The sequence below is a fragment of the Amphibalanus amphitrite genome, unplaced genomic scaffold, assembly GCF_019059575.1.
Source record: "Amphibalanus amphitrite isolate SeventyFive unplaced genomic scaffold, NRLGWU_Aamphi_draft 000946F_arrow, whole genome shotgun sequence".
Classification (NCBI taxonomy): Eukaryota; Metazoa; Arthropoda; class Thecostraca; order Balanomorpha; family Balanidae; genus Amphibalanus; species Amphibalanus amphitrite.
The window spans coordinates 132,741-156,549 of record NW_024882440.1 but is presented as its reverse complement, the minus strand read 5'-3'; the positions used below and the strand labels follow the sequence as shown (position 1 = coordinate 156,549).

Sequence of the window (23,809 nt, the reverse complement as noted above, 5' to 3'; positions counted from 1 at the left end):
AGGGTGGCTCCTTATGTTGTTAAGATCAGCCGTCAAGACCCGAGTCTTATTATTTGTCAACTGGCGCGACTCTTTGACACCCTGTAACCTCCCTCTGCGCACTTACGAGTATACCCTATCTACCTCATACCTGACTGGCGGTTGGCTGCTATATAGAGTTAAAACAGGGCACGTAACTTTGGACCATCCTTGGAACAACTGCTAAGGGATTGAATAATCTATAGACGTGACCAACACCGCTGAAGCCATTCCAGCGAATCAAACCACTTCCACTTCATAACCACAAACGCGGTCAGATCCGCCATCGTTCAGGACGGTCGGTGGGCGGCGCCCGGGCCGGCCGCCCCCGCCCCCGCCCCCGGAGCGATGGGCGTGCTGCGCGGCGGTCTCTGACGTCACGGATGATGTCACGACGGCGGCGGCGCGGCGGCCGTGAGCGGCTGGTGGCAGCGTCAGTCGGGTCGGTGTGCCGTTGGAGACGGGTCGCTGTGAGGCCGGCAGCACTGACGGCTGCTGAGAGCCGCACCTGTTCACGGAGGAGTCCTCAGAGAGGTGAGCACGGGTTTGAGAGGTGAACACGGGTGATATAGCGGAGAGTGGTGGTGGAAAATGGCAACGGGTGTCAGTGTGAAGCTTGTGAGGCAGCATTATGCAATTGCACTTCGTTGCAAATATGTGGATATGTGCTGATGCACGGTAAAGCGCTGATTTCTTGGTGACTTACATGATATTAGAGCTAGCGGACCGAGTCACTATCTTTTCCTGGCATCTGTTCCGTGCGCTGACAATCGCCACCGTTTGCCGGCCTCCTTATTGTCGCAATGTGTAAACAGGCGCAATTTCCTCGGCATGCGATATCTTTTCAACGGCTAGATATCGCAAGCACGTGATAATCGGCTCTGCATGACATTCATATGCTCTTTATGCAATTTCTCCAGAACAGGTGCGCTATGCCTTGGTGATCGGCAGTAGATTCCCATGCGTTCGCATATAAGTTGCGTCTTATCTCTTGATTGCAAGTCGTAACGGCTTTTCTCTTTCACTTATCCTACAGTAATGACTCGTATCACTATGCCTATTGTTTTATGTTATTTATGTGCGACAATGAAATGATAAATAATTGTAATTTGATTACACCGATATAATTATGGAGAAATGCGCATAATGCAATAATGCAAACAAAATTACACTGCTCATAGCGTTTCTATATATATGGGAACGGCCGGTACGGCTTCCTCTGAGTAGTTAGCATCTCTGCCGTCATCCGAGCCCATCCACTAAGTGCTAATTTTCCACGGTCGCTGTCATGATGTTTCACATGATCCGTTCCGGAATAAGCAAGCGAGCCCATTCCCTGTTCACCTTCTCTTGTTCCGTCTCCAACCAGCAGGGCAACGTTTTCCACCTCGTGGTCAAATTGTCTGAAGCCTGTTCCTGTGCCGACCCAACTCTTCTTTCCAAGTCGTCCCAACCAACACTAGTCTCCGAGCACTTCTTTCCGAGCCGTCCCAACAAACACTAGTCTCCGAGCACTTCTTTCCGAGCCGTCCCAACAAACACTAGTCTCCGAGCACTTCTTTCCGAGCCGTCCCAACCAACACTAGTCTCCCGTCTCGTCCCGTGCCGTCCCGTGCCGACCCGTGTCCCCTCCCGTGCCCACCAGACTCCCGTGCCGTGCCGACCAGTCCCCCGCCCCGTGCCTTCGCCTCAGTGTCAGGGCGTCCACTTATGGCCCGGCCGTCCGCCCACGCCACCTCCGTGAAGCCCGGTTCTGGCGATTCCAGCAGACACCGGCGGGCAGTTTTGCTGACTGGGTGGACGGACCGTTAACAAGGCGGTTCTCGGCTCTTTGAACTTGCAGGCAATAAGTAAGACACTGATTTGCTCTAACCATAAAGCTCGGTAGGTTTATATTATAGCAGAATGTTTTGAAAGCATTCAGGTATAGAACCACTGTACAATACGCCTACCGACCTAAAATGCCGTTCTGTCATGATATTATTTGCCTCAGGCCAGCGACCTCTAAAAGCGCATCAGCTTAGAAATGAAGTAAAACAACTCCGTCTTCGCTCTCTTGTTGTGCGGCGATGATCGCTAAAATATGCTCGAAACAGCAGGACGACTAAATTTAATTGGACTTTAATTGGCGATCTCATCCTCATCAGACATTACACAACCACTCTCTCGAAAATTGTGATCGAAATGGGCAGAGTCCTTACAGAGCTCCCCGCAGCTGCAAGAGAGCAGTGTCGGTGTCCCGATATCAGGAGCAGGCCTACTTCACTCCCACCAGCTCAGCGGCCGCCTCCTACTCGAACTACTACCGCCCCTGCACCCCGCCTCCACACTCACCGCAAACAATCGCTGCCCCGTCACCTGACCTGGCCGCCGAGCCTAACACAGAGTGACGTCACAGTCACGTGGGCCGGCACGGACAGACGGCTGTGCCCGGAGGCAGTCTCTGTCGTCTGACGGATTGGCAGTCTGCCGAGCCGGACACGGGTTTGACGGCTTGACCTCAGCAATGGCATGAATTGTAGATGTCCCCTTCGGTTCGGTGAGCTCGGCGGGGAGAGCCGCGGCGTCCGGTCAAGCAGATGGGGAGCTGAGTGACAGCTCAGGTACATACGGCCAGTACCGCCTTCAGGGCGAACGTCTGGCGTCTGCATTGAATGACTGAATAAGACTGTGACGGGCGGTCTGCCTCAGAAGATCGCATAGATATTCTGGGAGAAAGGTTCAACAGCAATGGCATTTTGCCATAAGGATGAATCCAGTGTAATGATCGCCGCTGCGGCCTGCAATCATAGGTCATCTCAAGTCGAACTTTGAAGCTCTGGCATTTAGGTACAAACCGGATAGCTGCAAGGCAAGGCACAATTGCATTTCCCTTTTTAGTCTCACGGTATCATGAAGTGAATTTGGCACTTACACCTAAGCAGCAAGCTGTCGAGCGCATGGATCCCGCAGTTTCAAAGCAACAAAATATTCATTTGACAATGATGAGGCAGAGTTTAAGTTACGACACGTTTACGGCACCCCTCAGTATAGAGTGGTTTCCGAAAGAAGACACAGCGGGGTGTGCGCTATGACAAATCACGTACCGAAGTGAACCGGACGCAATTCACACCCCTCAGTGGGAGCGCCAAAGGGGGTCAGAAAAAGCTGACGCGACCTCCGATATACCACCGACCGAGCGTTAGGAGCCGCCAGGGGCCTTGCACCCTTCCGACCGAGAGCTGCTGCCGTGCTGCGGCTCCGTGGCGGTCCCAGCAGCCGGCGGAGCCCACTGGGTGCAGCCGCCCGAGCCCCACCATCAATAATGCATCGAACAGTACCACCAGCCGCCGGCGGCGCGGCCAGCCCGCAGCTGAGCCACCGCGCAAACTTCTGGCGGAGAGGGATGGAGATAAATGCAGCGGAGGGGAGCTCTGAACCATGAGCAGCGGCGGCCGGTGAAGGAAGGACATACTACGGGATGACTGCGGAGGGGCCATGGTTGTGTAAGGGGGAGGGGGCGATGGGGAGTGGGCACACTTACGTATGTACGGGTGCCCAGTGAAGGGAAGGGATCAAAGGAATGATAGTTCCATGTGTGACCGGTAGTGAGTGGGCGGGAGAGGTGCGCTTTAGGCATCATGAGTGGTCCTTCCGGGAACCGTTCTGAGTGTGAGTTCACCACCGACTAGCCAAGGTGGAGGGTACATACCGAACGTGAAGGACCTTCCAAAACCGGCGCAATGTTTAGACTCAAACACAGCACTAGTCTCAGCCCGTGTGAACGGTATTCGCAGAGTCGCATTGAAACTCCACACGCAGCACAGCGCTGCCGTTTGCAGCCGGATCAAAAGACGCGATATGTTTTATGTAATGCTTGTTCAGCGGCGCCCACCCATTGCAACAATGACATGACGAATGGTCGATCTAAGGAAAACGCAGTGGCTGCCCATAAAGCTCATAACCTATACAGGGAAGCGTTCAAACTGAACGTCCGTTGCACGCTTCGGCGGAATCATGGGATGCGGCGTAGCCCTACGGTGGTCTCTAGTTATCCTGATCAGTGGTGATCTCATCATCAGACAATGCCCCTTTCACCGGCATTAATGCTTAACAGAGACGTGTTCGATGTTTGCAACTACCGGATTAAAAATGCCACCATCTGCTGCTCGACGTCCATGCATGCAAATAGCTCTGATCACCTCTCCACCGAACTTACTTAGTAAACAGATGCAGTGTACACGATGACAAACGGCGCTTTCATACGCAAGCATACGGTGCTTCGGAGTGGTTATCGGGCATACGGTGCTTCGGAGTGGTTATCGGAATATGTCATCCACCCATGTCGTCTTCGTCTCATGACACAGACACTCCGTGAGACAGCACCCGCTACAGACCGGGATGTAAGCTGTAGAACGGGATGTATGTAAGAGGCCGGGCAGGTGCACATTCCAGCACACGACACACTTAGGGCAGGCGTGTACAAAGCACATTCCTTTAGACGACACACTTAGCACAGGCCCACGCCCGGCCCCTTTTGGAGCCCAACTCGTAGCTGGGCATATTCCGAGGAATACAGCAGCTCCGCATCCTCGAGAGCTCTTCGTGGAGACTCACAACCTGTGGCAGCGGTACATCCTTTTTTGCCATTCTCTGTGCGCAACATCCTTGTGTGCATGCACATACATTTGCGATGTCGTAACATGGTGACTTGCGCATTCGTCACGGAACCGACAACGTCTGAACAACTATCATATTGCGCTGCTCATGTCACTGCCCTTCTGTTGCATTGCCTAACTTGCATGCTAGGCTGTCACAAGAATCCCGTTCCCAGCGGTAGCATGTCACCGTGCCACTCGCTGCACTCAACGATCATGCCAGCTTTGTTTCCTTCTAAGTTTCTTCGTTACACTCGCTTTCAAACGATAAAATCTTGTGTTGACAAGGCACTTTGAAGCGCACTTTAGCCGACCATCATAATGTGCAGGGACAAACAACAGAAAAAATGTCTTTTATGGCACTTTCCATAAAATGCATGCAATTAACCTCAACCAAAACTCAACAACTTAATATTAGCTGGCATACGAAAACTCAAATAAAGACTTGCCGATTGTTACTGGTTACCACAGCCGAGATCTGCCTCCACGTCACCCCTTTGACCCCGCGTGACCGTTCCCGATCCGTTGCCGGCAGGTAGGCCCGCTGCGCCGCCGGCGATGCGCGCGGCGGCAGGCTAGTCGGCATGCCGCGCGAGCTGGCGCCGCCCACGGTGCACCGCTCAGACAGTCAGCGCTCGGACGCCAGTCGCCGGGTGACGTTCCGACGCGGCGTGGACGTTCGACGGCCCTCCGTAGGTCGCGCCGTGCTGCACCGCCAGCCGCCGCCGGCCAGCGCGGAGGAGGTGGCCCGACAGGCCGAGGACATCATCCGCCAGCTGGACGCTGTGACGTGCGACGTGCGCACCACAGAGCGGCCCGTCGACAACGGACTGCGGCCGAGCAGGACGCCCGAGAAGTTCGGCTCGCTGAGTAGGGCGTCGCTGAAGAAGCAGAAGAAGAACAAGCCGAGCAGCAAGGCGGGCTCGGTGAAGTCGGTGAGCACCAACACGCTTCCGGCACCGGCGCCCAGAAGCAGCAGTCTCGAGGCGGATAAGAATAACATCCTCAAGGCGGAGTCTCTGAAGAGGGAGCGTGCACGAGAGGGAGAGTTCACTCGTCTGCAGGTGAACGGCTTTTTGAAGCGTAGCTCAAGTCAGGTGGATCACCTAAATAACCTGAATAGCCTGAAGGACGGCGACGATCGCTCCAGCTACCCGAACAAACTTCGTCCGTCCAGTGAGGATCGCGACCTTCGAGACAACGAGGTGGACAACCCGAAGAGGCTGAACGGCAAGCTGATTTCTCGACCGGGTCACCGCTCGACACCCACCCTGCCGACTATCCGCATCACCCCCGAGTACGAGGCGCCGCTGAAGACGACCTCGAGGGAGAAGGCGAGCCGACCGAGCATCAAACGCCTGGAGCCAGACACTATGCCACGTCAGGCGCCTCCGCCGAGACCTGACCGCGCGCCAGGCCAGTACCGGCCGCTGCACGGTTTCAGCTATATCGGCCGAGAGGATGCCGACATCATCAGCCACTCGGACTCTGTTGAGAGCCGCAGTCGGCGCATTATCGATCAGATCGCCCGGTCCCGCTCCCGCTCGCCGGATGCCAAGCCGGGCCGCACGAAACCGCGGAGCCGGTCCTCGTCCCCAGACCATGTGCCAGGTATGAACGTCTTCAACAGCACTTTCCCACGGAGACTCTACGACCACGAATCGTCCGACGTCGACCCACCGCGGCTGACACGAACCTACAACTACGAACCACCGAAACTGGAGCGTTCGTACGAGTTCGACTCTCCACCCGTGGGCCGCAACTTCCGCGAGCCGTCGCCACTTCTGCCATCCTCTTTCGATACTGATCCGTTCGACTCTCCGGGCATCCGTGTCATCCGCCCGGACGCGCCGCCGGTCACCCACACCTTCCGCTACGAGTACGACTCGTCCGGTGAGCCACGCACTTACCGCGATGATGTGCCGGAGACGCGCACGCGCACTTACCACTTCCAGAGCGAACCGCCGGAGCCGACTCGTGGCTCACGCCACGCGGAAGCCACGCGGTCGTACCGGTTCCAGGAAGACGTGCTCGACTCTTCGTTTGAGCAGCGGGACTCACGTCGCGATCGCTACGGCTCCAGCATCGTCATGATCGGAGAGCAGCCGCCTGAGATTGTCACAACCACCGGCCGTCGGACGGATAGACCCGTAGAGAGGCCGAACGAACGTTCGCCCCGACTCAGCACAGTCAAGGAGGGATCCATTCCCAGTGACGAGGAGCAGCACTACCGCGCACCCCGCGGTGGTGATCTTTACAGCGTTCCTCGGCAGAGCTCGCCCAGAGAGACAGAGAACGTCATCCGTCTGTCTGTGAGCGGCAGCCACAGCAGCGGTCCGGAGCCCAGTGACTCCCGCAGAGTTGACCGTCAGGTATCTTCCGGTTTCGATATGTCCCCCGATCGACCGCGGATCAGTCCCAGCGAGACCACCGAGCGTCGACGCTCCGAGAGGCGAGACGAACGAAGGGATGAGAGGCGGGATGATCGGCGCACCGAAACCACCAGGACACGGCGCGTGGATGTGCGTCGCGCCGACGCGTCGACCCGCCACGTGAGCAGCTCGTCCGAGTCGCCGCGTCGCCGCGACTCGCGTGACCCATCCGAGGAGCGTCGACCGCCTCGCACCGTCAACGGCCACCGACGCGATGTCAAGGAGACACGCGAGACACGTGAGACGCACAGCAAACGCGACAGCCGCGACCGCGACAGCCGGGACCGCGAGAGTCGAGACCGCACCAGCCGCGACCGGGAGAGCCGAGAGCGCGAGACGGGCACCCTCGGCAGGGCGCGCAAGCGCGTCGAACGCGACCGCCAGCACGACGGAAAGCACAAACACGACCGCAAGAAGAACTTCGAGATCAAGTTCATGTACGACGACGAAGAAGAGCCTTCTGACGTTCGTCTGGCCAAGTTCACTGAGTTCCGTGGTAGTGACGAGGAGGGAAGCTCCCCCAGTCCGCAGAACGGTCGGCGCCGGCGACAGGGGGTCGACGAGCCCGACGGCGGCTCGTGGCGGCCGCACAAGGATACCCCGGAGACCTTCATCACCCGGGTGGAGAGCAGCCGCACCCAGACGTCCGAGAGACGCGACGGTCGCGAGCAGTCGCCGCGGCCCCGCGACGGAGACAGGGACCCACATGTGAGTACCGAGACACGGGAGTGCCATCTCCCGACAGCAGAGCGGGGAAGGGCTGGGAGGTGTGTGGGTGAAAGCCGGAACGGAGACAGTGGCTAGGCTCGTAAGTGATCCTGTCCTAGCTGCCCACGTTCCATGAGGTCCTCTCTGCGGTCTTTGTTCTTCAAAGGGCGAAATATTGTTGTAGGCATGTTTCTTCATTGATCCACAGCATACATATATGTATAGTTGTAAAAAGTATACAAAGGTGAAGTGAGCGATTATCTACCGTCAGGTTGAGCTGCATGGCTATTTGTCATACAAACATGAAGGTTTAGCCAAATAAGCATTCGTAAGACGCATCCGAAAATGACAAGTGAACTTCGTGAGGGCGATTCAAGTGTCAAAATACGTGAAAAATGACATCCTTACCGTTGCGCTCAGCTGAAAGAAATGCTAATGCACCACGTATGGCTTCTATTCGTCTCGATTTACAATGAACTTTAAACATTGCCAGCCAAATGAGTTTTCTTTATTGTCCCTTCACTGCTCTAGAAGGAACACATAAATCATGTGCAGCAATAAAACGCGAATCCTTGATGAGACGGTGTGCCAGATGTTAGAGACGATAAGCACATACATTGTTTGTGCAATTAGAAGCGAACAAAGAACAAAATTCGCCACTTTAAATGCGACCGCGGACCGTTATATAAACGTCCCTCATATGAGCCTAGGCAAAGGGTCACGTAGAATAAGTGATTTGGACTTACACGCCCACCTCTCCTTTTCATCAGTGGTTCCCTTTGACAAGCCGCTGAAAATTCATTGGAAAACCCGCAAAGGGGAGGGTTCATGGGAGTCTAAGATCAAAACTGACTGAAAAATTGACTCAGTGGTCGCGAGGAAATCTAACAGAAGTTTGTGAGAGATGTGACCACCCAAATCAGTGTTGCGCCAGATCGGTCACGAGAGTAGGCGTCTGGAGCAAATATTGAGTATGAAGCGAACGATGTGGAGTGAATGTCGGCTCCGTCTGCCCCTCACTCGTCCCCACCGCCCACGACATTCGTCCGCCGACCGGCCGGCCGACCTCGGCTGCAAAACGCCCGTGGAGCGGCCAGTTGTGCAGCGGTGCCGCTCATCAATGCGGCGGCAGTGGTGGCCAGTCGACACGCGATCGAGCCGAGCAGGGGGCCGTGGTGGCCGGGGAGGCGCGGGCGGACCGGCGGCACACAGCCGGAGTTCAGGGGGCACTCGGGGCCTGTGGCCGGTGCCTGCGACCTGTCAACACATATCCGACACGGTAGTCCTTTATTTATTCGTCTAAAGTGGTTGCATCTAAATTAATTCAGGCGTCGAGACTTCGAGACCAGGGAACCGATAATTTAAAGATGAGAAATGAGAAAGAGAGGAGAGAGGGAGAGAGAGAGGAGAACGAGAGGGCTGGGGTGGTCATGGATCATCATTGCAAGTTCACCGAGGTCTGCGGTTTCTGGCAAACACGCCAGCCTGTTGTGGAAGCCCAGAACCGGGCCACTAAAACGACCCTCAGAGTACACCACTCGTGCCATCACCGTCTGAGAGAGCGCTCCATGAAAAATAACAATGCATTCCGACCGGTATTAGATCGCTCCAAATCACGCAGCCGTTAAATCGTATATCGACCTAATCTGGCACATCTTCGTCTCAATTCGACGATAATCACCTGTGCTGCTGCATAAAATGGGCGCAGCGGCCGGCGCCTTACGGGAGACAAAGGAACAGCTCTGGGGATAGCAATGAGTGATGACGGTCGTCAGTGCGCCCCACGCTGGCCTGGCACCTAAGCTCGGCTCATAGCGCAGTCAGCGCGAGCTTCAGCGGACGACCGAGGGTGCCGTCTCGGTATGCACCGGCGCAGCCGTTTTCACAAGAAGGCCAGCCATAAAATGGGCGATTGTTCCATAGAACGGCGCAGAAACTGAAACAGAAGCTGGATGAACATTTATTTGGCGAAATTCTGCTACACACACGTGTAGGCCAGTAAATCGTTATCGCGGATAGCAGCTCACAATATAATGTCAGTACCATACGATATGAAACATAGTGCAGCCTTCAAAACTGTACGCCATTTAACGATTAGTCATGAGCCTTGGTCAGCTCACGCACCACGCGACCTCACTCGTCCTTCCTCCGGCTCGGGACGTACATACACGTTACGCACACACTCTCACGCAAGCAGAATGTTAATGAGCCCCGCCGGTACATGTGCGTGTGCTCATTTGCAATTTAACGCGGCTGTTGCGTAAGTGTTCGCGATTATCAGCGACATCCCCGCACGATACGAGCACACGCACCGAGTGCGGACATTTGTCGACAGTTTGTTTCTGTTGTTCTGATGTAGGTTTGCAGTGCACATGCAAGGTGCTGGGCTACCGTTGCGGTGAGGTTGTTCTTATACTTGTAGCGGACAGCCAGACACCGAGCGGTGCGCCGCGTTCTATCCGCAGAATGACGCTAGGAATGCATTGAATGGGCGAGACGCGTGTCTTAGGCGCTGTGATAGCACACTGACGAGACAGCCGGAATGAGCCGTCAAATAATGTCGTACAAGTATGGTCATATATAAGCGGCAAAGGAACCATAGCGAACGGTTTATAATTCGTGATTCTTATGTTTTGCTCGGTGTGATTAGGAAGTCTGTCTACAACACGTTTTTATTCTGCCAAGCGAAAGTGCTTGGTAGAATCGAATGTTGCACCACTTCAAACTCAATAACCTAACGTGTCAGCGCAAAATGCATAGTTAAACGTGGGCCAACGTGGGCAAAGAACGATTTCAACAGATGAAGTTTTATATTGAACGGGTATTGTGGTAGAAAAGAATGTCCGACCAGCATTGCACCAGATTTCGTCCTCATCAGCAGGCGAAAACTTCCATTTCCCTTCCCAGCTCACTCTCGGCATTATTTCAGGGCGAGTGGTCTTCTCGCACGGACGAAGACAGGGTCGATGGGGGTCACCGACGCTCTGAGAAGGTCAAGGTCACGCGGCGCTCCGAGGCCATCAGCCGTGAGGACAGGGTGAGTTCCATATCCCCACCACAGCGCTGCGGACGGCGAACAGACTGAGACGGTCTGCGCTCCGTGACTTCGCGCCTGCCGCCTCCCATCAGCCTCCCAGACCTTATGAGGACGGCACGGGGCAGGCCGGACCCACGCCCCTAGTTGCGGTACTCCGCCCAGTCACGATAGTCTGGCCGTAGACAAGCCATTGCCGGCCGACCGTCCTGACAGATGTTATCTGTAATGGATTTGTCTGCCGACCACAATACGCCATTTTTGGTCTGGATTAAAAGACCGGACATGGGATTATCTTACACAGAGACCTTGATAATGCTAATGCTCAACGCGTACCAAAGCCACATAATCTGTTCTTCAATCAAGTTTTCACGCAGTGAATCGCGGTAACTGCCAGCTGATTCATTCATTTTCCTTGAGATTTAACCGAGAAAGAAGTCTTCATTGCTTGAAAGCCTCTATTTGACAGTGTTCATAAATGTCGCTAAAAGCTGGCGTATCATGCACATACTAATTTCGATGCCCCATTGTATAGGTAATCAACACAGTAACTACACATTTGTTATGTATTTTGCCAGGAAAAACCACGCTCATCGGTCTCCAGCGACGAGACCAAGCGGCAGCGGTTCAGGGCGCGGTCCGCATCGCCAGACCGACAGTCCCGCGAGAGGTCTGCCGACCGGTCACCGGAAAAATCCACGGAGAAACCGAAAAAGAAGGGGTGGCTCTCGGCCACGCTCAGCCGGCTGGACCTGAGAAAATCCTCCGACGAGAAACGCCGCTCCAACTCGCCGAAGCGGCGCGGATCGCACTCTCCAGACCCGAGAGGAGGTTCGTTCTCGCCCGACCGACCGCTGGAGATGAATCGGACGAGCGCCGAGCGCCGGGAGCGGCGGACCACCAGCTCGGGTCACGGCACCATCAGCCGCCGGCGGGACGGTCGCTCGGTCAGCAGGGACAGCCACGGCACCTCTGACGAGCGCGCCCAGCTGTCATCGGACCGCGAGCGGGCGCCACGCCGCTCCCGTGAGCGTCGCTCCGACAGTCGCGAGCCTCGCCGCCACCCTCCCGCCGAGAAACGCGACTCGAACCGCTCCAGCGACCGCGAGAGTCGCTACCAGAGCGACACTCAGGAGCGGCGCACCAGCCGGAACACCGCCGAGCGGCACACACGGCGGAGAGACGAGCGCAGCAGCGGCGGCGGCCGGCCCGCCTCGCGCTCGGCCAGCTTCTCCCGGCGCTACCCGGGGGAGGACGAGGTCGACTCGGGGCGCAGCGGCACCGGCAGACGACCACCCAGCCGGCGGCCGAGCGCGGCCGGCACCGGCCAGCGGCGCGGGCGGCGCAACTCACACAGTGTCACCTCGTCCCTGAACAGCAGCGGCAGCGAGCCGGCCGGACCGGCGGCCAGCCGCACCACGGCCAGCGGCGAGCGGTCCGTCTATCTGCACGCCACCACCGTGGCCGACATCCCCTCACCGGACGGAGCCGCGGACACGGCGGCCGCCGACAGCGAGCCACTGCCCACCGTCGAGCGGCGCAAGGTCTCCAGGTCCTTCTCTATGCTGACACCATTCCGACTGAAACATCCCAACGACAAGACCATCAACTATGAGAATGATCGCAAGGAGAGTCGCGACTCGCGCGACGGTGTGCGCAACGGCGGGGACGGCCGTGCCAGCGGACGACCGCCCCGCGCGCCCCGACCGCGCCGCGATTCGCGGGACGAGTTGGAGAACTCTACCGAGCGGTCCCCCGACCGCCACCGAGACCGAGACCGAGACCGGGACCGAGACCGGGACCGAGACCGGGACCGAGACCGAGACCGAGACCGGGACCGGGACCGAGACCGGGACCGAGACCGGGACCGAGACCGAGACCGAGACCGGGACCGAGACCGGGACCGAGACCGGGACCGGGACCGGGAGAGGCGCGACAAGGAGCGTCACGCGGTGTCTCGGTCATCCAGCCTGCCCAAGGGCTCCCGGTCGACGTACCGCAGCGAGGACCGGCCGGCGCGGTAACCGACATCAACGCCAATAGGTGAGTGCCGACTGCCGAAGGTCCCATAGAGCCAAAAGACCCATAGAGTCACCATTGACTAGTGCCATTCCGTAGACTAGTTTCGATCGCTCCATAGATCAGTGTCAATGACCCACCGTTTCACCGAAATGAGCACGACCCACACAATGCGCCCAATACGTAACCGCAGGCCGACCACAAGCTAGCCAGCAATGCCAAGTGCACTGCTGCAGCGCTGGAACATTTTAAATTGCCGTCTTTGGTGTAGGATACCATGCTTGTTAGTTTCTAGAGCATTATTGTGGCGGTCCCATTCTGGCACGCAATAATATTTGGGGTTCTGCCCATTTCCCTCATGCCACATGCGCCTGCAATGCCATGCTGTATTGTAGCAGGTACTGAACAATACTTCGCTCGCACAGTGCTGTGCTGAAGGTACGCGCATTTCACCTTCGTTGTAGTTACGACGCTACCCTTATAGTGTGATGCATACCACTGTTTGTCTTACAGTGAAATGTTGCAACAATTCACTCATTCATTCTTGTTTTCGACGTGAGCGTGTCACATGCACCACACGATAAACCCAGGCATCACACATGCATCCTACAAGGCCACCTACCGAGCTATAAATACTGCACGGACTTTCTGCGTACCTGGCAAATTCCATTGCCATTTTTGGCGGCGGTTGCGCCTCGGATGTGACCTAATAGCCATTGTTTTCGCTGGCTATATCTGCCGCGTCAGTCATCCAGGAGGCTGCGTGCCTGCCGACGCCTCCGTACATCACGTCACTAGTTCATTGATGACGTCACACACACTGGAGGCGGGGTGACGTCACCAGCCGGCTTGCACCGTCTGCCCCGCCCCGCGTGTGTGGGCGGCTCTGCCATAGAAGGTCGGCCGCCTGTCCGCCCGTTCGGCCGGTTGGGCGGTTCGGGCAGGCGATTGACTCCTATGATGTGTGAGTGGCCACTCGGAGGTCATCTGTGGTGCGGGGGATACCGGAGAGGCGCGGGCGAGGTCGGCTCAGTGGGGAAGGTAGTTGGGTGGAGTTAGATCCACAGCATGAAATAGCGACAGGACAGCACTGCTGTCGAAAGGAGACCGGAGTCTGAGTTTTATCTTGCCTTATCAAACTTCACAACCACTCAGAGGCGACCCACCAGCTGCCAAACAATGCCGGAAGTGTTAACTTCCGCCGCCCAGCGCCGCCGGAAGTATGCGGACCAAGGCGCCGGCTGCCGCCCGTGTTGACACACAGGTCAAACGAGCGACGTGACCGGCATCAGGAGGGCGCCTCCCGACCGGCAGTGTAGCGTGTGTGGCCGCACTATCCCGCCAAAGAGCGGTGGCGGTCCTGTTTGCCCGGCCGAGCCGACGGCGGACCCGCCGGGCGACATCGTACCACGGACCGAACCGACCGCCAGAACCGGGCCCCAAGGCTGATTGCACTGCAAATCGCCCTTGAGATCCGCGCTAACTGCGCCCGATGCTACCGCTGATGTGCTGGCCAGTAATGATGGATGATGGCCGGCCCGTAATGTGGGTACGCTTCGCTGGCTGCCAGCAAAATTCCAGCACAGTTAGGCTGATAAATAATGTCAGCGTCATGGTTGTATGTAAAATTGTATTCGCCTCGGCACAAATCACACTGTCCCAGTTCCGTGGTCATGCCTTATGACGATGTCAAGTCCTGTGACCACTAATGAGAGATAAAAACATTTATCTTTCTTTACGGTTCGTTAATGAGGACGTTTGTTCTGTTACACTAGCTCAAGTCCAAGCAAGCCAATCCTGCTTACTATGCATCTGATAGCGGTAGACATACCGGTTGATTACATGTAACAGGGGATAAGGTTATCCACCCAGGTAACCTCACACCATTCGGCACTTACGGGCGAACACTGAACAAACACGAGCAGGCAATGGGACTCTTCTAGATACCATCTCCCCTGACAGATGTCCCTGTATGTTGGCACCTCTGAGTACAAGTCTCCGTGGTGCCATCGGTCTTTCTCACCGACTGGTAGCGGTGCATTTATCTCGTCCGTTTCGTCTCAGATGACCAGCTCCCAGCCTGCCCTCTCTCCCTCCCGGCAGAGCAGGGCTAGCTGGCGCGGCTCGCGCCGAATACGGCCACATTTGATGACGCTTTCGTCACCCTGAGGTTAGCTGAGGTTACCTGAGGTCAGCCCAGCCACCGGCTGGTTGACCGGCGCCGGTGTTATAATCTCTAAAATGGCTGACAGCCGTGGGAGCAAAAGACGGTCAGACGCCTGGGCAGTGGATATACATACAATCAGGCATAGTCGACAAAGTATGTTCAAAGACTAGCACTGATTGGAGAAACGATAATCACCTCATTAATACTAATCTTCAAAGCCAATCTGCTAAGAGTTGGAAGGGTCTACCATAACATAGATGTCTTGTTCATCTTTTTTATGCCGAGTCACACAAGCCCTCCTTGACCTAGAGTCGGCACTGCCCATTAAAATTTGCACACGCATACGGACTGTCGGCAGGCTGTCATAGTGTCATCTGCCAGTCGCCAGCAGACGCTGTCACTGTCAGCCTATTATATATCTGACTATACCGGGCGGCTCATGGAGTGCAGGACAGCACATCAGTCACCAAATAGACAGTCACAGCACTGCCCAGCGCCAAACGAGGCTTTATACGCTGGCTCAACGTTGACACAAGCACCTGTGGGAAAGCGTATAGCGCAGGCAGCTGTGAGGAGCTGCAGCAAGCAGCTGTGGGAAGACGCAGCGCAAGTAGCCCAGAGCGCGTTCAATGTAGGCCGCTGCGAGGGAACACAAAACAAGGGAACTGACCCGCCAGTCGTCCTAGCCCCAGTTTCGACACTTCGAGATGGGGGTGGGGGACACCAAATGCGGCTTTTCGCCCACAGGTGTCCATCAACGGCTAACGTTGCTTGGCTGTCGCTGGTTAAGAGGTGATCCGGTAATGTAGTCGACTGTGTCTGGAGAGTGCGGAGAGTTCGTGGGCGTAAACCGAACATGGCACTCTGCCGTAGGGTAATGGCAGGCCAGCTACTGTGCTCCGGGAGGGCACTGCCTGGTCGTCACCCATCAACTGCTCTCTGGTTCCTTCGAGAATGTGTCATCCTCCGGCGCATCGTGATCGAAAGGCAAGCGAGTTTTACTAAGAAGCGAACTGTTCAATTGTGCACGTGTCAGTCGCGCCGGAGAGGCGAGAGACTGACCCCATCCCCAGCCTGTGCTCCATGACCCCGACTTCTGCCGACTCTGTGCAGCCGCCAAGCCGCCCGCTCAGCCCGGGTCAGACGGCTGCCCCAGCTCCGGTGTGGGTGTCTGAATGGGACCAGCTCAGCGGTGACCGTCGGGTCGGGTCTGGGTCGGTGACCCGGGCAGCTCGCCGGCTCGCCAGCGCGGCGGCGCCTCTCCGCATAGAACAGGCGTGAGCCGTACCACTCATGGTTGGTGATACCATCTACATATATGCATATGGAGCAGCCGGGCGGCCACATTTGGACGCGCTCTCAAACGTTCTGCCGAGCTAAATGCCGAGGCGCGGCTGGTGTTTGAAAGGAGATCTTGGGAACGGCCCAGTATAGCTCAGCCATATCAGATACAATGCTAGAACCCGAAATGAGCATTGCTTATTGGGAATTGCCCTTGTGACTGGACGTTGGCTCTCCAAGTATATCTGCGAAGGAACGTCTTTCTTCTTTTACAATCGAGGTGAATGGTTTGCTCTTTATCACACAAGCATGACATATGTACCAGAAGTCTGCCATCTCCACAACAGCACCTTCGAAGCCCACCGCCTCATTTGTTTATCCTCTGCCAGCCCAAATATTCGATTTACGCGTATCGTATTCAGCTCAAACAGCCATGTGGTTCTCGGTTTCCGCGTCCGACAAAGTTGCCTCACGTGCGCGCACTGAGCGTGCAATGGTTACGGGTTCCTTCACCTTGTAAGGATGCGAGACGCCCCGGCCACAGCCGCGGCCCACGGGCCGCGCGCTCTGGCACAATGCATGGCTGCATTTGATAGCCGGGCCCGTGTCATGCAGAATACTCGACATAATTGCGGTTGGAAAGGTTCTTGCGATGCAGTGGCATTTTACGACTTTGTGATAAAGCATGTTTTGTCAGTCATTTGAGAAAAATGAGCTGAATGAATTTCAAACCAATGATAAGCGTATGATAATACGTTCCATGAAATCGGTTCTGGTTTTCGTAGTTTTTCCGCCTCAGCTTTATGAGCCTCGCCTGCATGCAATATCCGCGCTCCGTTATAGTGAAGGAGGCGTGGGACCATAGTGGGCACTCTCCCCGTTTGGGCGCCCCTCCCGACCGGTCGTCCCGTGCTCCCGACAAACCACGGTCGGTGCTCTCACCGGCACACAAAGACCGTATGATTTGGTCCTGATTGGTGTGGGACAGACACCTCCAGCCACCGTGGAAACTCGATGGGAACATCCAAACCGAACAGTTATTGCAATGAGCAGTGAGCAATGAGCATGCTTGGAACTGTTTTGACAAGATGTTTGCGCTGTGCAACCGAGTGATTTTGTTGCTAAAGGCGTTTGTCGTCCAATGTTGATTATAATTTATAGAAGAAGCAATGATTTGCTGTGTTTCATAAAACAGGCATGCCCATCCATCTAATACCTTGTCACCACATCCATAAATTTTCACAAAGACTCACAGAACAATTGCTAGAGGCATGTAACATCAACCACACGTTTCTATTCGCGTGGGCCGCTTGACCAGCATGCGGGACGCAAAGATCAAGCGCCTCGACTATTGTTCTGTTCCTCATTGAAGTCTCTCCCGGATAGTGCTCTAGTCTGAGCTGCAGTCTTTCAGTGCTGGTGGTTTGTTATTCGTTGCAGTCTTTCAAGGATAGTGTTTTGGTCCCACTTGCAGTCTTTTAGGGCTAGTGTTATGTTCGGCGTTGCAGTCTTCTTCAGCTAGTGTTTTGGTCCTATTTGCAGTCCTTTTGGTGTTGTGTTATGTTTTATGTTGCAGTCTTTCATGGATACTGAGCGACCTTCCGTTGCAGTCTCCTACGGTTGGTGTCCTGTTCCTTCTTGCAGTCTCTCAAACTCCACGGCAGCTGTTTCAATAACCATAACAGACCCTCTATCGCGATGTGCCTACTCATGGAGTCCACAGCACTTTCTATTTATTTCAAATTATACCGTGTGAACAGATACCGATGTCTGTCGAAAACAAATTACGGGTGGTGAACACATGCATGATGCGGGTACTGGCAATTAGCCATTAAGATCCAGCACGAGAGCAACAATGTTCAGGGAAGGCTTCCAAAAATTAAGGTATTGATGGTAAACAATGTTCAGCATTAACAGAAGCTTCAGTTATGCATCCCAATATCTAAATTCCTTGCATGACAGCAGCCGAGGCGGCATCCATACTCAAAGCAGCCACTTTCGAAATATGCATGATCGGACATTGAGACGACCTTGACTAAACCATCACATACATGTGAAGCCCACGACCAATCGAGATGACCTACTTCCCCAGCCCAATGCCACGTCCGATCACGTCCTAAGGACGAGGCACACCCCTGAATGACAGGCGCGGCACTTCCTGACGCGACTAGCTGGTCTGACCTCGACAGCCAACGCGAACACCCCTCCACAAAACCGTCCACAGTCAGAGCACCCGTGCTCACACCGGCTTCAAACCGGCACGGGGAACGTGTTGACTGGTGTTGAGGCCTGTGACGGCGACCCGCGGTGGTCAGGCCGCCGCGAGCCGTGCAAAGGGTCACATTGGTCACAGATGTCCGGCCGTCGCCGCCGCCGCCCTCACCCAAGGTCGCGCGGCGGCGGCGGCGGCCGAGTGGGACGCGGCTGACGGACGGCGGCGGCGGCGGCGGGAGCACGGCCTATGGATGATGTCGGGCATGGTCTAGCACCCGGTTGTGACGGTTTGACGAAAAGAATACTAGATCATAGTGCGGCTCACACCTGGCTGATGTAGTGGTCGTTTGAGTTTCTTCGATGCCCAAAACGGCACTCAGAAAGGGTAGCTAGAATCGCGTGCACATCACGTGCTTCTGACACGTGCTCACGTGAATGGCTCTTCTACTCCTCACCTCCGCTCAACACTATTGACTGAAACATGCAATGACACTCTCAAGCTACTTGAAACCCCACACAACCCTATCACAGTTGCGAATTAGATAGGGAACCCGTCTAAACAAGAACCCAGCGGGCATCTGTCACATCTGCTACCCGAGGCCGTCCCGCAGCGGTGAAGAGCGAGACCCACTCCGTGAGACCACTCTGGACGTAAGGCTTTGTATGGAACCCGTCAACCAACAACTGGCGAGACAAAGCGTCAGTTCCGCGGCGTACGCCACACAAACGACTCGTAATGGCAGCACGACCCTCCGTGCCGGCGCCGCGGTATACGCCGAACGGTTTGTTCAGCCGGCTGACTGCAATGCTAAACGGATGTCACTTGCTGTGACTGTCGGGTAAGATGGGGTAAACAGCCGAGGGTACGGGAAGCTTAAAGCCCGTTATTTGGATGTACGGAGTTCTTCTGTCGGGCTTCCGTCTCTATCGATCTGACTGAAGGTCATGGTGTAGGCGTCAGCCACCCAAATAGGATGACATGGCGGCGGCAAAACTAGCTGACGCGCACTGGGCGTTCCATGAAGTCAACCCAAACAGATAGTGTTTCACACATGAGCGCTGGAAGCTCGGGCGCAAATACCGGCGTTCGCAGCTCGTTTTTACCACGCAGCTGACAGTGTAAGTGGGAGCACTCGGCTGAACGTGTGCAATTTGATCTGGAAAATCCACTGACACACAGCCAGCACCAATGGTGCATTCGACCGATAATGATAGGGGAATGACTGCCGATGTTGTGTTGATGGCTTACATCCGCGTCACGGCTTCTGCGGTTCAGCCAGCTCCGGAAACACAACTTTTTGTGTTCAATTTCGTCTTTTGTCTTCTTTTCATTCACTGGTTTAACCCACTCACCTTGGAACTTGGAATGACTTCTGATTATCATTAGGCTAATCCATTTAGCCATGACTTGGCACATGTTCGCCTCGGCACGTGCCATGGGTATTGCCCCCGTTCAACAGACGGAAAGCACCACCCACCAGGAAATATTGGCACACCATACGCCGAACTTTAAAACCATATAGAAGACTTCAAAGTCCTCTAAGAAATGTTTGATTTGTGAAATATTTCATTGGCTTGGATAAGCTTCAAGCTGTATGTGCCAGAACATGTGTCGTGCCCTCATTGTTACCAGGCGCTTGGCTCGGGCTGTCGGTATCTTCACCATCTCTAAGCGATATGGAGTGGACGGTCGCCCCATTTCACGTCTCCACAATTATACGTCACGTCAATCAGCTTGTCAGTGGATTCGATCCCCGTCTGGCAGGTGCCAGCTGGTAGCACCGCACAGCTGTCAGCAGCAGGCCGAGCCCTCCACACGGGCCCACCAGCCAACCAGCCCACGGCTGCAGCCGCGCTCCGCGCCGCCAAGGTCTCGGCCCCCGCGGCTGGATTCGATGGGCGATGCAGCGCCCCTCCCCGGCCCTACCAACACTCCCTCCCGCGCGCTGCAGCCGTGGGTCGAACTGAGACGCCGCTCCGGATAAACAGTCGCCGACGTGCGCCGCCCACACGGCGCGTCCCGAGACGCCGTCAACGGTGTCACAACATCCGCTGCGCTCGCAGAGGCACGGACGCCGAGGCCGTATCGCTACCCCCAATCTGCGATATTTTTTCTCCGCAGTTTGGTAGAACGATAGCATGTTGTGTGCTTTTTATTAGGCGGGTCTGTTTTCTGTGCGGAGTATGGAGCAGGTGCAGCGCCACAGCCGCCGCCGCTGGCGGGCCGGATGGCGGGCCGACGGACCATATAAGACGAGCGGCCCGCCCACCGAGCTAGTTCGCGCTGCTGCCACCGCGCGGCGCCACCGTCACGGCCGGTCGCTCGACGGCCTTCTGAGGTCAAACGAGCGCCGCGTTCGGGCGCTGTTTTGGCGGCGCAGCGCGCTGCCAGGCGCTGTCACCATGGCGGGACTGGGTCGGGGTGACGCACGGCGGCACTGGTCACACGGGCGCGTCATCAGCTTCGCACTAAAACGGGTTGAATCACACCAGCTAGGGCATGGAATATCCAGGATTGCGTACATACAAGGGAACCAAGTTAATGCATCTATTGCATTTTCATAAATGATGTCTTAGCGTGTTGTTATAAGAAAAAACCATGTCCATCCTGTTCTCAACATTTCATGCATGCATTTCTTATAACAGTTCGTTCCTTCTTTACAGATATTCCCACTGATGGTGCTACCTTCGACAGCTGCCAATATCAACAGCAAGCTCGGGGAGTCTCCGCGTCGCTCTAGTCTCCCTCTGTGCTGTGGGAGCGGATACGTCGCCGGGAACACACGGGTCAGGACGATGAAGGTAACCCCGTGGCGGCCGAGACAGCAGCGACCCAGCTACCACTCAGCTCAGCTACAAACGCAACAACTGTGTGGAGCGGTCGGGACCGGCGCGGGGCACGATATCCGGGCCGGGACATCGTCCCTTACCGGCTGTGACCTGAACGCCCCACTGCCCCTGGCTGCCGCTGCCGTCTCTCGCAGTCGTTTGCCTCGCGGCCGTTGCGTCAGAAGAGCCCCGGGCACTGCTTCTTGTGCGGCGGCCGCGCGCTGACCCGCCGCTCGACCCGTGACCCACCGGTGACCTGTGACCTGCCCCTGACCCCGTGGGACCCCGTGGCCGACACGCACTTTCACTAGCGCGTCGCATCTACAGCGCGCCGCTTGTGTCTCGCGCGGCCGAGAGCCACAACACTGCCGCTCATCAGTCCGCAGAGCTGTCAGACAACTCAGACACCCACGAGGGACCAGTGTCACTGCCTGTGGGACTCAAGGCTCGGGAGCGGCCAGGTGAACCCGTAACGTGTCCCAGCTGTGAGACAAGGCGCCGCCACACTGCCGCCGAGACCATGTTCTGAGCTGCTGTTTGACGATTCGGTGTGATGAGTGATTATCCCTGTGGTGCTATGACCGTGGAGCCCCCGAAGCTATATGGTGACCTTGGGGCGACCCTGGGGGAGTGTTTTCCCTCCCTGAAAACGTTCGGAGCGGCCGGGCCGCGTGTTGTCAGTCGTGCAGGGACTTTGTGCTAACCGGGCGTGCTGGCTGGCTGGCACTAATCGAGCGTCCGTGGCAGTCGGCCCTCACTGCCGCGTGGCCACTTGCCTCTGAGCTTGTTGTTAACCGTGATTAACGTTGTGTTCTTGTTTAAGCCTTCCCTGATGTGTGACAATACAGAATCGACTAACGGGAAACGCCGACAGCCGGGTTTGTTGAATTGTGCTTTCACCGAGCGGTACTGTGCAATGGCGTACTGACATCTCACACATCCAGCTACCGGGTTTCTCCTAATCTGCATTGAACTTTGGCAACATTGCCGTGGGGGCGCTACTCGGTAGTCTGAACAGAACGTCCATTGGTCATGCACACTAGTTAGCATTCGTCAAGCGACGTTTATTTGCAGTAGTCCCGACGGGGACTGCCATGACCTTCCGCCGTAATTGAAGGTAGCGTGGCATGATATGCGTGATAAGTCTACTCTAGAGACCTAAATTAATTGAATTAATAAGACACTTTCATTTAGAAATGCGTCGTTTAGCTGAGGCCCAAATTACACGGGTTGTTAATTGCCCCAGATTATAGTTCACCCTGCATATCAGTAGAACAAAGTAGCCCGCTGTGTTACGACTTACGAATGCAAAACCCCAACATAAGCAAGCCCCAACATCCACGGGTAATGTAACGAATTTAGATAAATGAAAAAAAAACATCTCGACATCTTGCAACGACTCGGACTATTTAAGATGTAACAACACATAATCCACTAGCGGGAAATGCCGATAGTCGAGTCAATTGAGTCGTATTTGCAGCAATCAAGAAGTACGTGAGCACTCACTATCATTGCTTGCCGCAACATGCATGTTGCGAAGTCATGGCTATGCCGGCGGTGCCCTACCCAGTACCCACCCAACCGGTATCCCCATGGGACCTACCCACCTACCCGATACCCGTTTGGGATTCAATAGCCATTTACCCAAACCGTATCCGTATTCCGTGTCATCGTTGCATCCAGCTTCATTACGAGGTGCATTATGCAAAACCGAAGCGATCGCTAACGAATCGCACGGATAACAAAGCACCGCTCAACTGGGATCCTTTTCCAGGAAGACCTTGAAGTCTGATGGCTCCATGCGATTGCCTACAAGTGGACCTCATTTCTCACTATGTATGAGATCGTTTTCATACGAGGAGCGCCGTGCCTACGGCCATTGCCAGCTAGCTGTGGGGCCAATGCCCCGGCAGCTCGGTGAAGTGGGATAAGGAGATGCGGAACGTCGGACAGGTCCGGTTCCTGCAGGCGGTGGTCGCCCATATAAGTGCCGGTCGACGCTGAACAGTGCAGAGCCATGACGGAATCGCAGCTCGGATCGACCGCCGAGTGCACTTTCTACGTCGCAGACGGCGGCGGCTGCTCGATGAAATGTACCGGGAGTAGTTGGGATTGACTAACGTCGAACGCCGCCGGCTGTAGACTGGTGCAGCGGTGGGCGGGCGCACTGTATGGCTCGATGGCCGGCGGGACAGGGAGAGGTCTGTATGGACAGACTGTTGTGAGTGATTGACGGTAGACATTGAGCAGTTGACTGCCATCACAGGTTGTTGGGAGCAGCTGAAACCCTGCTGGATAATGGTGACAGGCTGCTGATGAGGATGGCTGTCATGACGGGCTAGGTATCGGGAGAACGTGAAAGGCTGTTTATGACAGGCTGTTGGAGCGAGCGACTGTCATGATAGGCTACTGGTGGCAGGTGACTGGTACCCGGTCAGTCAAGTTCAGCGCTGCGTGATGCATCCAGACC

At 55.8% G+C, this 23,809-nt stretch overlaps 1 protein-coding gene across 1 annotated transcript; it reads left to right on the top strand.

The window, feature by feature from the left end:
* Positions 1–451: 451 nt before the first annotated feature.
* Positions 452–22,212, top strand: LOC122368416 (zinc finger CCCH domain-containing protein 13-like). Its single transcript, XM_043342321.1, has 5 exons — positions 452–552; positions 5,191–7,795; positions 10,725–10,832; positions 11,408–12,872; positions 21,175–22,212. Exons 2-4 carry the CDS (start codon positions 5,240–5,242, stop codon positions 12,851–12,853), a joined length of 4,110 nt encoding a protein of 1,369 aa, XP_043198256.1. The 5' UTR covers positions 452–552; positions 5,191–5,239; the 3' UTR covers positions 12,854–12,872; positions 21,175–22,212.
* The last annotated feature ends 1,597 nt before the right edge of the window (positions 22,213–23,809 follow it).

What these genes read in the sequence shown, in the direction of transcription:
- LOC122368416 (XM_043342321.1), top strand. Translation starts at nt 5,240, where the DNA reads ATGCCGCGCGAGCTGGCGCCGCCCACGGTGCACCGCTCAGACAGTCAG. An exon ending in ACGGAGACAGGGACCCACAT is followed by an intron (nt 7,796 to 10,724) that starts GTGAGTACCGAG and finishes GCATTATTTCAG; the next exon opens with GGCGAGTGGTCTTCTCGCAC. An exon ending in CCATCAGCCGTGAGGACAGG is followed by an intron (nt 10,833 to 11,407) that starts GTGAGTTCCATA and finishes GTATTTTGCCAG; the next exon opens with GAAAAACCACGCTCATCGGT.